This window comes from Rhinichthys klamathensis, unplaced genomic scaffold (genome assembly GCF_029890125.1).
Source record: "Rhinichthys klamathensis goyatoka isolate OS25496 unplaced genomic scaffold, OSU_Roscu_1.1 h1tg000844l_1, whole genome shotgun sequence".
Taxonomy (NCBI): domain Eukaryota; kingdom Metazoa; phylum Chordata; class Actinopteri; order Cypriniformes; family Leuciscidae; genus Rhinichthys; species Rhinichthys klamathensis.
In genome coordinates this window covers 1-17,500 of record NW_026607218.1, presented here as the reverse complement: position 1 = coordinate 17,500, position 17,500 = coordinate 1, and the positions used below count along the sequence as shown (strand labels likewise).

The 17,500-nt window shown below is 43.1% G+C and overlaps 1 protein-coding gene across 1 annotated transcript in view; it reads right to left on the bottom strand.

Annotated features, from left to right (window-relative positions):
• The window catches only part of LOC130078246 (zinc finger protein 236-like), a gene marked incomplete at its 5' end in the record, with an annotated part of 64,845 nt that extends 51,639 nt beyond the window's left edge, over window positions 1–13,206 (bottom strand). The window contains 6 exons of the mRNA XM_056243771.1: window positions 1–87; window positions 6,822–7,017; window positions 10,874–11,035; window positions 11,661–11,786; window positions 12,819–12,991; window positions 13,079–13,206. The exon at window positions 1–87 is cut by the window's left edge and continues 186 nt beyond it. Coding sequence (XP_056099746.1) covers window positions 1–87; window positions 6,822–7,017; window positions 10,874–11,035; window positions 11,661–11,786; window positions 12,819–12,991; window positions 13,079–13,206 — 872 coding nt within the window. The remainder of the gene's footprint in view (window positions 88–6,821; window positions 7,018–10,873; window positions 11,036–11,660; window positions 11,787–12,818; window positions 12,992–13,078) is intronic.
• Between the last annotated feature and the right edge of the window lie 4,294 nt (window positions 13,207–17,500).

Here is a 17,500-nt window from a genome sequence, read left to right as displayed (position 1 = left end):
GGCGCACCAGATCGCTGGGCTTCTTAAACTCTTTAGAGCAGTACGGACATCCGTGCCACCGGACCCCGTTCTCCTGCCGGATGGTGCCTGAAAACAAGACCACGCTTACTGATCATCACATGACCTCAAGAACACGCTTACTGATCATCACATGACCTCAGAACACGCTTACTGATCATCACATGACCTCAAGCACACGCTTACTGATCATCACATGACCTCAAGCACACGCTTACTGATCGTCACATGACCTCAGAACACGCTTACTGATCATCACATGACCTCAGAACACGCTTACTGATCATCACATGACCTCAAGCACACGCTTACTGATCGTCACATGACCTCAAGCACACGCTTACTGATCATCAAATGACCTCAAGCACACGCTTACTGATCATCACATGACCTCAAGCACACGCTTACTGATCATCAAATGACCTCAAGCACACGCTTACTGATCATCACATGACCTCAAACACACGCTTACTGATCATCACATGACCTCAGAACACGCTTACTGATCATCACATGACCTCAAACACACGCTTACTGATCATCACATGACCTCAGAACACGCTTACTGATCATCACATGACCTCAAGCACACGCTTACTGATCATCACATGACCTCAGAACACGCTTACTGATCATCACATGACCTCAAGCACACGCTTACTGATCATCACATGACCTCAAGCACACGCTTACTGATCATCACATGACCTCAAGCACACGCTTACTGATCATCACATGACCTCAAGCACACGCTTACTGATCATCACATGACCTCAGAACACGCTTACTGATCATCACATGACCTCAAGCACACGTTTACTGATCATCACATGACCTCAGAACACGCTTATTGATCATCACATGACCTCAAACACACGCTTACTGATCATCACATGACCTCAAGCACACGCTTACTGATCATCACATGACCTCAGAACACGCTTATTGATCATCACATGACCTCAAACACACGCTTACTGATCATCACATGACCTCAGAACACGCTTACTGATCATCACATGACCTCAAGCACACGCTTACTGATCATCACATGACCTCAAGCACACGCTTACTGATCATCACATGACCTCAAGCACACGCTTACTGATCATCACATGACCTCAGAACACGCTTATTGATCATCACATGACCTCAAACACACGCTTACTGATCATCACATGACCTCAGAACACGCTTACTGATCATCACATGACCTCAAGCACACGCTTACTGATCATCACATGACCTCAAACACACGCTTACTGATCATCACATGACCTCAAACACACGCTTACTGATCATCACATGACCTCAAGCACACGCTTACTGATCATCACATGACCTCAGAACACGCTTATTGATCATCACATGACCTCAAACACACGCTTACTGATCATCACATGACCTCAAGCACACGCTTACTGATCATCACATGACCTCAGAACACGCTTATTGATCATCACATGACCTCAAACACACGCTTACTGATCATCACATGACCTCAGAACACGCTTACTGATCATCACATGACCTCAAACACACGCTTACTGATCATCACATGACCTCAGAACACGCTTACTGATCATCACATGACCTCAAGCACACGCTTACTGATCATCACATGACCTCAGAACACGCTTACTGATCATCACATGACCTCAAGCACACGCTTACTGATCATCACATGACCTCAAGCACACGCTTACTGATCATCACATGACCTCAAGCACACGCTTACTGATCATCACATGACCTCAAGCACACGCTTACTGATCATCACATGACCTCAGAACACGCTTACTGATCATCACATGACCTCAAGCACACGTTTACTGATCATCACATGACCTCAGAACACGCTTACTGATCATCACATGACCTCAAGCACACGCTTACTGATCATCACATGACCTCAGATTACGCTTATTGATCATCACATGACCTCAAGCACACGCTTACTGATCATCACATGACCTCAAGCACACGCTTACTGATCATCACATGGCCTCAAGCACACGCTTACTGATCATCACATGACCTCAAGCACACGCTTATTGATCATCACATGACCTCAAGCACACGCTTACTGATCATCACATAACCTCAAGCACACGTTTACTGATCATCACATGACCTCAGAACACGCTTACTGATCATCACATGACCTCAAGCACACGCTTACTGATCATCACATGACCTCAGATTACGCTTATTGATCATCACATGACCTCAAGCACACGCTTACTGATCATCACATGACCTCAAGCACACGCTTACTGATCATCACATGACCTCAGATTACGCTTACTGATCATCACATGACCTCAAGCACACGATTACTGATCATCACATGACCTCAAGCACACGCTTACTGATCATCACATGACCTCAAGCACACGCTTACTGATCATCACATGACCTCAAGCACAAGCTTACTGATCATCACATGACCTCAAGCACACGCTTACTGATCATCACATGACCTCAGAACACGCTTACTGATCATCACATGACCTCAGAACACGCTTACTGATCATCACATGACCTCAAGCACACGCTTACTGATCATCATATGACCTCAGAACACGCTTACTGATCATCACATGACCTCAGATTACGCTTATTGATCATCACATGACCTCAAGCACACGCTTACTGATCATCACATGACCTCAAGCACACGCTTACTGATCATCACATGACCTCAGATTACGCTTACTGATCATCACATGACCTCAAGCACACGCTTACTGATCATCACATGACCTCAAGCACACGCTTACTGATCATCACATGACCTCAAGCACACGCTTACTGATCATCACATGACCTCAAGCACATGCTTACTGATCATCACATGACCTCAAGCACACGCTTACTGATCATCACATGACCTCAGAACACGCTTACTGATCATCACATGACCTTAGAACACGCTTACTGATCATCACATGACCTCAAGCACACGCTTACTGATCATCATATGACCTCAGAACACGCTTACTGATCATCACATGACCTCAGAACACGCTTACTGATCATCACATGACCTCAAGCACACGCTTACTGATCATCACATGACCTCAAGCACACGCTTACTGATCATCATATGACCTCAGAACACGCTTACTGATCATCACATGACCTCAGATTACGCTTATTGATCATCACATGACCTCAAGCACATGCTTACTGATCATCACATGACCTCAAGCACACGCTTACTGATCATCACATGACCTCAGATTACGCTTACTGATCATCACATGACCTCAAGCACACGCTTACTGATCATCACATGACTTCAAGCACACGCTTACTGATCATCACATGACCTCAAGAACACGCTTACTGATCATCACATGACCTCAAGCACACGCTTACTGATCATCACATGACCTCAAGCACACGCTTACTGATCATCACATGACCTCAGATTACGCTTACTGATCATCACATGACCTCAAGCACACGCTTACTGATCATCACATGACTTCAAGCACACGCTTACTGATCATCACATGACCTCAAGCACACGCTTACTGATCATCACATGACCTCAAGAACACGCTTACTGATCATCACATGACCTCAAGCACACGCTTACTGATCATCACATGACCTCAAGAACACGCTTACTGATCATCACATGACCTCAAGCACACGCTTACTGATCATCACATGACCTCAAGGACACGCTTACTGATCATCACATGACCTCAAGCACACGCTTACTGATCATCACATGACCTCAAGCACAAGCTTACTGATCATCACATGACCTCAAGCACACGCTACATGACCTCAAGAACACGATTACTGATCATCACATGACCTCAAGAACACGCTTACTGATCATCACAAGACCTCAAGCACACGCTTACTGATCATCACATGACCTCAAGCACACGCTTACTGATCATCACATGACCTCAAGCACACGCTTACTGATCATCACATGACCTCAAGAACACGCTTACTGATCATCACATGACCTCAAGAACACGCTTACTGATCATCACAAGACCTCAAGCACACGCTTACTGATCATCACATGACCTCAAGCACACGCTTACTGATCATCACATGACCTCAAGGACACGCTTACTGATCATCACATGACCTCAAGCACACGCTTACTGATCATCACATGACCTCAAGGACACGCTTACTGATCATCACATGACCTCAAGCACACGCTTACTGATCATCACATGACCTCAAGCACAAGCTTACTGATCATCACATGACCTCAAGCACACGCTTACTGATCATCACATGACCTCAAGCACACGCTTACTGATCATCACATGACCTCAAGCACACGCTTACTGATCATCACATGACCTCAAGCACACGCTACATGACCTCAAGAACACGCTTACTGATCATCACATGACCTCAGATTACGCTTACTGATCATCACATGCTCATCACATGCTCATCACATGCTCAGTGTGCTTGAGGTCATCACATGACCTCAAGCACACGCTTACTGATCATCACATGACCTCAAGAACACACTTACTGATCATCACATGACCTCAAGAACATGCTTACTGATCATCACATGACCTCAAGCACACGCTTACTGATCATCACATGACCTCAAGCACACGCTTACTGATCATCACATGACCTCAAGCACACGCTTACTGATCATCACATGACCTAAAGAACACGCTTACTGATCATCACATGACCTCAAGCACACGCTTACTGATCATCACATGACCTCAAGAACACGCTTACTGATCATCACATGACCTCAAGAACACGCTTACTGATCATCACATGACCTCAAGCACACGCTTACTGATCATCACATGACCTCAAGCACACGCTTACTGATCATCACATGACCTCAAGCACACGCTTACTGATCATCACATGACCTCAGATTACGCTTACTGATCATCACATGACCTCAAGCACACGCTTACTGATCATCACATGACCTCAAGCACACGCTTACTGATCATCACATGACCTCAGATTACGCTTACTGATCATCACATGACCAAGCACACGCTTACTGATCATCACATGACCTCAAGCACACGATTACTGATCATCACATGACCTCAAGCACAACCTTACGGATCATCACATGACCTGATCATCACATGACCTCAAGCACAAGCTTACTGATCATCACATGACCTCAAGCACACGCTTACTGATCATCACATGACCTCAGAACACGCTTACTGATCATCACATGACCTCAGAACACGCTTACTGATCATCACATGACCTCAAGCACACAGTTACTGATCATCACATGACCTCAAGCACACGCTTACTGATCATCACATGACCTCAAGCACACGCTTACTGATCATCACATGACCTCAGAACACGCTTACTGATCATCACATGACCTCAAGCACACACTTACTGATCATCACATGACCTCAAGCACACGCTTACTGATCATCACATGACCTCAGATTACGCTTACTGATCATCACATGACCTCAACCACACGCTTACTAATCATCACATGACCTCAAGCACAACCTTACTGATCATCATATGACCTGATCATCACATGACCTCAGAACACGCTTACTGATCATCACATGACCTCAAGCACACGCTTACTGATCATCAAATGACCTCAAGCACACGCTTACTGATCATCACATGACCTCAGAACACGCTTACTGATCATCACATGACCTCAAGCACACGCTTACTGATCATCACATGACCTCAAGCACACGTTACTGATCATCACATGAACTCAAGCACACGCTTACTGATCATCACATGAACTCAAGCACACGCTTACTGATCATCACATGACCTCAAGCACACGCTTACTGATCATCACATGACCTCAAGCACACGCTTACTGATCATCACATGACCTCAAGCACACGCTTACTGATCATCACATGACCTGATCATCACATGACCTCAAGCACACGCTTACTGATCATCACATGACCTCAAGCACATGCTTACTGATCATCACATGACCTCAAGCACACGCTTACTGATCATCACATGACCTGATCACCACATGACCTCAAGCACACGCTTACTGATCATCACATGACATCAAGCACATGCTTACTGATCATCACATGAACTCAAGCACACGCTTACTGATCATCACATGACCTCAAGCACACGCTTACTGATCATCACATGACCTCAAGCACACGCTTACTGATCATCACATGACCTCAAGCACACGCTTACTGATCATCACATGACCTGATCATCACATGACCTCAAGCACACGCTTACTGATCATCACATGACCTCAAGCACATGCTTACTGATCATCACATGACCTCAAGCACATGCTTACTGATCATCACATGACCTGATCACCACATGACCTCAAGCACATGCTTATTGATCATCACATGACATCAAGCACATGCTTACTGATCATCACATGACACCAAGCACATGCTTACTGATCATCACATGACCTCAAGCACACGCTTACTGATCATCACATGACCTCAAGCACACGCTTACTGATCATCACATGACATCAAGCACACGCTTACTGATCATCACATGACCTCAAGCACACGCTTACTGATCATCACATGACATCAAGCACACGCTTACTGATCATCACATGACCTCAAGCACACGCTTACTGATCATCACATGACCTCAAGCACACGCTTACTGATCATCACATGACATCAGAACACTTCAGAAACAAGAACAAAAACAATTTCTATTGCACTGTGTAAATAAAGATGGCTTGACTTGATTAGATTTGTCCACTGATGATTGAGTGTGAGTGTTGCAGGCCTGTCCAGCATTACCGAGCATCTGCGGAGGCTTCTTGATGATGCTTCTCTTCTCCTTCTTGAGGACGGTGTCAGTCATGAGGATTCTGGAGGGCGCTGGTCCGTCTCCAGCTGAGGTCGGGGCGAGTGTGTCCGTCTGGAGCTTCTCTGATGCGCTGGGAGCGTCCGGATGAACTGGGATCTCAGTCAGTCCACTGTTCTCCAGAGCTTGCTGGGAAAACACCACAAAGGCTCATGAACCGCATTTCTAACTCACTTTATAATATTTCCTGAGGAACTTTTCTACCCTGAGTTTAGCCCTCGTTTAAAGGGATAGTTCACCCAAAAATGAAAATTAGCCCATGATTTACTCACCCTCAAGTCATCCTAGGTGTGTATGACATTCTTCTTTCAGACGAACACAATCACAAAAAGAGTTATTATAAAAAAATGTCCTGGCTCTTCCAAGCTTTATAATGGCAGTGAAGGGCTGTTTCTGTTTTGAAGTCCATAAAAGTGCATCTGTCCATCATAAAAGTGTATCTGTCAGATGCACATCTGAAAGATGCACTTTTATGATGGACAGATGCACTTTTATGATGGAAAAGATAAACTTTTATGATGGATAGATGCACTTTTATCATGATAGATGCACTTTTATGATGGATGGATGTACTTTTATGATGGAGAGATGCACTTTTATGATGATGGATGTACTTTTATGATGGACAGATGCCCTTTTATCATGGATGGATGTACTTTTATGATGGACAGATGCACTTTTATAATGGACAGATGCACTTTTATGATGGATAGATGCACTTTTATGATGGATGGATGCACTTTTATGATGGACAGATGGCCTTTTATCATGGATGGATGTACTTTTATGATGGATGGATGTACTTTTATGATGGATAGATGCACTTTTATGATGGATGGATGCACTTTTATGATGGACAGATGCACTTTTATGATGGATGGATGCACTTTTATGATGGACAGTTGCCCTTTTATCATGGATGGATGTACTTTTATGATGGATGGATGTACTTTTATGATGGATAGATGCACTTTTATCATGGATGGATGTACTTTTATGATGGATGGATGTACTTTTATGATGGACAGATGCACTTTTATGATGGATGGATGCACTTTTATGATGGACAGATGCACTTTTATGATGGATGGATGCACTTTTATGATGGACAGATGCCCTTTTATCATGGATGGATGCACTTTTATGATGGATGGATGTACTTTTATGATGGACAGATGCACTTTTATGATGGACAGATGCACTTTTATGATGGATGGATGCACTTTTATGATGGACAGATGCCCTTTTATCATGGATGGATGTACTTTTATGATGGATGGATGTACTTTTATGATGGATAGATGCACTTTTATGATGGACAGATGCCCTTTTATCATGGATGGATGTACTTTTATGATGGATGGATGTACTTTTATGATGGACAGATGCACTTTTATGATGGATGGATGCACTTATGATGGACAGATGCACTTTTATGATGGATAGATGCACTTTTATCATGGATGGATGTACTTTTATGATGGACAGATGCACTTTTATGATGGATAGATGCACTTTTATCATGGATGGATGTACTTTTATGATGGATGGATGTACTTTTATGATCGACAGATGCACTTTTATGATGGATAGATGCACTTTTATCATGGATGGATGTACTTTTATGATGAACGGATGCACTTTTATGATGGACAGATGCACTTTTATGATGGATGGATGCACTTTTATGATGGACAGATGCCCTTTTATCATGGATGGATGTACTTTTATGATGGATGGATGTACTTTTATGATGGATAGATGCACTTTTATGATGGACAGATGCCCTTTTATCATGGATGGATGTACTTTTATGATGGATGGATGTACTTTTATGATGGACAGATGCACTTTTATGATGGATGGATGCACTTTTATGATGATGGATGTACTTTTATGATGGACAGATGCCCTTTTATCATGGATGGATGTACTTTTATGATGGACAGATGCACTTCTATGATGGACGGATGCACTTTTATGATGGATAGATGCACTTTTATGATGGATGGATGCACTTTTATGATGGACAGACAGATGCCCTTTTATCATGGATGGATGTACTTTTATGATGGATGGATGTACTTTTATGATGGACAGATGCACTTTTATGATGGATAGATGCACTTTTATCATGATAGATGCACTTTTATGATGGATGTACTTTTATGATGGACAGATGCACTTTTATGATGGATGGATGCACTTTTATGATGATGGATGTACTTTTATGATGGACAGATGCCCTTTTATGATGGACAGATGCCCTTTTATCATGGATGGATGTACTTTTATGATGGACAGATGCCCTTTTATGATGGACAGATGCCCTTTTATCATGGATGGATGTACTTTTATGATGGATGGATGTACTTTTATGATGGACAGATGCACTTTTATGATGGACAGATGCACTTTTACGATGGATAGATGCACTTTTATGATGGATGGATGCACTTTTATGATGGACAGATGCCCTTTTATCATGGATGGATGCACTTTTATGATGGATGGATGTACTTTTATGATGGACAGATGCACTTTTATGATGGATGGATGCACTTTTATGATGGACAGATGCACTTTTATGATGGATGGATGCACTTTTATGATGGACAGATGCCCTTTTATCATGGATGGATGTACTTTTATGATGGATGGATGTACTTTTATGATGGATAGATGCACTTTTATGATGGACAGATGCCCTTTTATCATGGATGGATGTACTTTTATGATGGACAGATGCACTTTTATGATGGATGGATGCACTTATGATGGACAGATGCACTTTTATGATGGATAGATGCACTTTTATCATGGATGGATGTACTTTTATAATGGACAGATGCACTTTTATGATGGATAGATGCACTTTTATCATGGATGGATGTACTTTTATGATGGACGGATGCACTTTTATGATGGACAGATGCACTTTTATGATGGATAGATGCACTTTTATCATGGATAGATGCACTTTTATCATGGATGGATGTACTTTTATGATGGATAGATGCACTTTTATCATGGATAGATGGACTTTTATCATGGATAGATGCACTTTTATCATGGATGGATGTACTTTTATGATGGATAGATGCACTTTTATCATGGATAGATGCACTTTTATCATGGATAGATGCACTTTTATGATGGATAGATGCACTTTTATCATGGATAGATGCACTTTTATCATGGATAGATGCACTTTTATCATGGATGGATGTACTTTTATCATGGATAGATGCACTTTTATCATGGATGGATGCACTTTTATCATGGATAGATGCACTTTTATCATGGATAGATGCACTTTTATCATGGATGGATGTACTTTTATCATGGATAGATGCACTTTTATCATGGATGGATGTACTTTTATGATGGATAGATGCACTTTTATCATGGATAGATGCACTTTTATGATGGACAGATGCACTTTTATGATGGATAGATGCACTTTTATGATGGATAGATGCACTTTTATGATGGATAGATGCACTTTTATCATGGATAGATGCACTTTTATCATGGATAGATGCACTTTTATCATGGATGGATGTACTTTTATGATGGACAGATGCACTTTTATGATGGATAGATGCACTTTTATCATGGATAGATGCACTTTTATCATGGATGGATGTACTTTTATGATGGACAGATGCACTTTTATGATGGATAGATGCACTTTTATGATGGATAGATGCACTTTTATGGACTTCAAAACAGAAACAGCCCTTCAATGCCATTATAAAGCTTGGAAGAGCCAGGACATTTTTATATAACTCTGATTGTATTCGTCTGAAAGCAGAATGTCATACACACCTAGGATGACTTGAGGGCGAGTAAATCATGGGCTAATTTTCATTTTTGGGTGAATTATCCCTTTAAGGGGGCGTGTCTCCTTTAAGACTTTCGATGTAAACACCCACTGCTATAATTGGGTGACATCTCTCTCTCACTGGGACAGGTGTTGTACCTGTAGGATGTCCTGGTTGATGGGCGTGCCGATGGCCTGCCCAGGGGGAGGAGCCTGAGCGCTGTCTGAGGTCACATGGTCCGAGAGCTCCAGCAGCTGCTGGATGACATCAGTCACGCCCTCTGACCCCTCGGGACCCTGATCAACCCTGGCATTCCCCTTCTGAACAACACAGGAACACAGAGGCAGACTTCACAGGTAAGCTGCTGGTGTACATGAGATCAACACGCTTTTCACTCTACAGTTAACCCTGGGTTAGGAAGGGATATAATACAATTTCAAGTAAGGTGAGAAAGAATTTAATGGAAAATATTCCATGAATGGAATGTTGAATGTTGATTATTCTCCTCATCTCCTCTCTTCCCAGTCTGTCAGTAACGCTCTGTTTACTTCCTGTCTCTATGAAGCCCCTCCTTCTGAAAAGCACACTGTTCTCTGATTGGTCGGCTGGAGCAGTGTGTTGTGATTGGGCGAGCGCTTCGAGTGTGTTTGGGAAATGTCCCGCCCCTTTCCATAACCGCCAGTTTAACACACTACTAACTAACTCAACCAGGCCCCGCCCCTTTAATCTGCGTATGAATTATTATAATGAGGAAAATTGTGAAGTGTTCGTTCCCGGAAGAAACTCGAGACTACAATGGAGGCGTTTCAGGAGTTCAGGAACACTGACACTGATATAGAGGAGAACTGGAGCTTTCTCATGATCAAACAGCAACATCACACACTGAAGAGCGATGCTGTATTCAGTGAATGCTCTTTAGAGAGGAGATATCTCGACTGAACTCACCTGTGCTGCTGGCTCCTCTACTTCCATTACTGAGATGTGCATTTTGCTGATGTGAGCGTTGAGGCTGCCGAGCTTCTTATAGACGCAGCTGCAGTCCAGACAGGGGAAGAGCGGAGCACCGGACGCCTGGAACACAGATCTCATCAGCAGAAGTCCCACTCCAGCGGAGTGCAAACCAGTTAGCATTATGATGTTGGCAATATAAAACGAATTATGTGATTGCAGTGAATTTATTTTGGCCATTAACTTTCCTAAAAACCTTGGCAGCACATATCTTCACATCACGAGAATGAGAAGTATCAGTGTGAGACGGAGAAGTACCACCCCAGCTCTACTACAGACACATGACTGTGGGTTTAGCATTAACCAACCCTCATCTTTCCTTCGGGTCATTTTGACCCAAAACTATTTTGACTATTTTTATTTTTTTTAATTGAGTGTTCATCAGAGGGGTCCAAGACCCCAGGACTTTTGTCGTACTTGAACCACGAATACACACAAAAAAGAATCGAGGAGTTTTGTGGTTAAATTTTAAAAAGTAACAAATCGTTCCCTCTCGGGTCAATCTGACCCCCTTAGGAATGAGTGGAATGCGAGGAATGCTTTGGTACACATAGAAAAACCTAAAAATGCTAAAAAATTCAAACTAAATATGCTAAAACATTACCAAAAAATTATTGTATAATGTCTACATGTGTATCTGAATGCACACTGAAGAGAAACTGGCTTTAGGACCCAGCGGAACAGCTCCTCTGCTCCATATAGAGCAATAAGCCCATCTAGAGTCGTGAAATATCATGTGTTATTATTTTATTTTCCTCAAGAGGTCGGCAGAGACGCCCAGTGTAAGATATTTAGAGCTGAATTAAAAGGGTTATGCATGAAACTGTGAGTTATTTTGAATTTAAGTTGAAAGAATGAGAGGAATGTGCTTAATTTACTATTTATTTTTTATTTATTGATCAAATCTAGTCATTTAAAGGTAAATAATTTTTTTTTTAAATTACAAAAAATGCATGGAAAAAATATTATCAAAATGAAACAAAATAAGCTTTTCTGGACAAAATAAAAATAAGTATAATTTTAGGGCTTCACACATACAATTTGTGTTGCAAAGATGATGGGATGTAGGAATGCTGGGTAATGCAGAGGTGTTACCTGGGAGTGGACCCTCTGCACGTGTGAGTGCAGGTTCCCCTTCTGCGAGAAGGATGCGGGACACAACACACACAGGTGAGGCTTCTCTCCGGTGTGCCGGCCCATGTGTGTCTGCAGGACCACCTTCTGGTTAAACGCCTTCCCACAGTGAGAACACTTATACGGCCTCTCACCTGCAGAACACAGACACACACGCTCAGACACACACACACGGCAGAACACAGACACACACGCTCAGACACACACACACACACACACACCTGTGTGGATGCGTATGTGCCGCACGAGCTGGCTGGGCTTCTTGAAGGTCTTCCCGCAGTGGTGGCAGATGTTCTTGAATCCTCTGCGGTCGATGTTCTTGTAGTTCCTCGAGCTCGTCAGGATTGGCCTGAAGATGAACGAGGATCAGACTGTGAGCGACACAGACACTGGTATACACACTCAACATGTAGAGCACAGACACTGGTATACACACTCAACATGTAGAGCAGAGACACTGGTATACACACTCAACATGTAGAGCACAGACACTGGTATACACACTCAACATGTAGAGCACAGACACTGGTATACACACTCAACATGTAGAGCACAGACACTGGTATACACACTCAACATGTAGAGCACAGACACTGGTATACACACTCAACATGTAGAGCAGAGACACTGGTATACACACTCAACATGTAGAGCACAGACACTGGTATACACACTCAACATGTAGAGCAGAGACACTGGTATACACACTCAACATGTAGAGCAGAGACACTGGTATACACACTCAACATGTAGAGCAGAGACACTGGTATACACACTCAACATGTAGAGCACAGACACTGGTATACACACTCAACATGTAGAGCAGAGACACTGGTATACACACTCAACATGTAGAGCAGAGACACTGGTATACACACTCAACATGTAGAGCAGAGACACTGGTATACACACTCAACATGTAGAGCAGAGACACTGGTATACACACTCAACATGTAGAGCAGAGACACTGGTATACACACTCAACATGTAGAGCACAGACACTGGTATACACACTCAACATGTAGAGCACAGACACTGGTATACACACTCAACATGTAGAGCAGAGACACTGGTATACACACTCAACATGTAGAGCAGAGACACTGGTATACACACTCAACATGTAGAGCAGAGACACTGGTATACACACTCAACATGTAGAGCAGAGACACTGGTATACACACTCAACATGTAGAGCACAGACACTGGTATACACACTCAACATGTAGAGCAGAGACACTGGTATACACACTCAACATGTAGAGCAGAGACACTGGTATACACACTCAACATGTAGAGCAGAGACACTGGTATACACACTCAACATGTAGAGCACAGACACTGGTATACACACTCAACATGTAGAGCAGAGACACTGGTATACACACTCAACATGTAGAGCAGAGACACTGGTATACACACTCAACATGTAGAGCAGAGACACTGGTATACACACTCAACATGTAGAGCACAGACACTGGTATACACACTCAACATGTAGAGCAGAGACACTGGTATACACACTCAACATGTAGAGCAGAGACACTGGTATACACACTCAACATGTAGAGCACAGACACTGGTATACACACTCAACATGTAGAGCACAGACACTGGTATACACACTCAACATGTAGAGCACAGACACTGGTATACACACTCAACATGTAGAGCAGAGACACTGGTATACACACTCAACATGTAGAGCAGAGACACTGGTATACACACTCAACATGTAGAGCAGAGACACTGGTATACACACTCAACATGTAGAGCAGAGACACTGGTATACACACTCAACATGTAGAGCACAGACACTGGTATACACACTCAACATGTAGAGCAGAGACACTGGTATACACACTCAACATGTAGAGCACAGACACTGGTATACACACTCAACATGTAGAGCACAGACACTGGTATACACACTCAACATGTAGAGCACAGACACTGGTATACACACTCAACATGTAGAGCACAGACACTGGTATACACACTCAACATGTAGAGCACAGACACTGGTATACACACTCAACATGTAGAGCACAGACACTGGTATACACACTCAACATGTAGAGCACAGACACTGGTATACACACTCAACATGTAGAGCACAGACACTGGTATACACACTCAACATGTAGAGCACAGACACTGGTATACACACTCAACATGTAGAGCAGAGACACTGGTATACACACTCAACATGTAGAGCACAGACACTGGTATACACACTCAACATGTAGAGCACAGACACTGGTATACACACTCAACATGTAGAACAGAGACACTGGTATACACACTCAACATGTAGAGCACAGACACTGGTATACACACTCAACATGTAGAGCAGAGACACTGGTATACACACTCAACATGTAGAGCACAGACACTGGTATACACACTCAACATGTAGAGCACAGACACTGGTATACACACTCAACATGTAGAGCAGAGACACTGGTATACACACTCAACATGTAGAGCACAGACACTGGTATACACACTCAACATGTAGAGCACAGACACTGGTATACACACTCAACATGTAGAGCACAGACACTGGTATACACACTCAACATGTAGAGCAGAGACACTGGTATACACACTCAACATGTAGAGCAGAGACACTGGTATACACACTCAACATGTAGAGCAGAGACACTGGTATACACACTCAACATGTAGAGCACAGACACTGGTATACACACTCAACATGTAGAGCAGAGACACTGGTATACACACTCAACATGTAGAGCAGAGACACTGGTATACACACTCAACATGTAGAGCACAGACACTGGTATACACACTCAACATGTAGAGCACAGACACTGGTATACACACTCAACATGTAGAGCAGAGACACTGGTATACACACTCAACATGTAGAGCAGAGACACTGGTATACACACTCAACATGTAGAGCAGAGACACTGGTATACACACTCAACATGTAGAGCACAGACACTGGTATACACACTCAACATGTAGAGCACAGACACTGGTATACACACTCAACATGTAGAGCAGAGACACTGGTATACACACTCAACATGTAGAGCACAGACACTGGTATACACACTCAACATGTAGAGCACAGACACTGGTATACACACTCAACATGTAGAGCAGAGACACTGGTATACACACTCAACATGTAGAGCACAGACACTGGTATACACACTCAACATGTAGAGCAGAGACACTGGTATACACACTCAACATGTAGAGCAGAGACACTGGTATACACACTCAACATGTAGAGCACAGACACTGGTATACACACTCAACATGTAGAGCACAGACACTGGTATACACACTCAACATGTAGAGCACAGACACTGGTATACACACTCAACATGTAGAGCACAGACACTGGTATACACACTCAACATGTAGAGCACAGACACTGGTATACACACTCAACATGTAGAGCACAGACACTGGTATACACACTCAACATGTAGAGCAGAGACACTGGTATACACACTCAACATGTAGAGCACAGACACTGGTATACACACTCAACATGTAGAGCACAGACACTGGTATACACACTCAACATGTAGAGCACAGACACTGGTATACACACTCAACATGTAGAGCACAGACACTGGTATACACACTCAACATGTAGAGCACAGACACTGGTATACACACTCAACATGTAGAGCACAGACACTGGTATACACACTCAACATGTAGAGCACAGACACTGGTATACACACTCAACATGTAGAGCACAGACACTGGTATACACACTCAACATGTAGAGCACAGACACTGGTATACACACTCAACATGTAGAGCACAGACACTGGTATACACACTCAACATGTAGAGCAGCAGACACTGGTATACACACTCAACATGTAGAGCACAGACACTGGTATACACACTCAACATGTAGAGCACAGACACTGGTATACACACTCAACATGTAGAGCACAGACACTGGTATACACACTCAACATGTAGAGCACAGACACTGGTATACACACTCAACATGTAGAGCACAGACACTGGTATACACACTCAACATGTAGAGCAGAGACACTGGTATACACACTCAACATGTAGAGCACAGACACTGGTATACACACTCAACATGTAGAGCACAGACACTGGTATACACACTCAACATGTAGAGCACAGACACTGGTATACACACTCAACATGTAGAGCACAGACACTGGTATACACACTCAACATGTAGAGCACAGACACTGGTATACACACTCAACATGTAGAGCACAGACACTGGTATACACACTCAACATGTAGAGCACAGACACTGGTATACACACTCAACATGTAGAGCACAGACACTGGTATACACACTCAACATGTAGAGCACAGACACTGGTATACACACTCAACATGTAGAGCAGAGACACTGGTATACACACTCAACATGTCAGAGCACAGACACTGGTATACACACTCAACATGTAGAGCACAGACACTGGTATACACACTCAACATGTAGAGCAGAGACACTGGTATACACACTCAACATGTAGAGCACAGACACTGGTATACACACTCAACATGTAGAGCAGAGACACTGGTATACACACTCAACATGTAGAGCACAGACACTGGTATACACACTCAACATGTAGAGCACAGACACT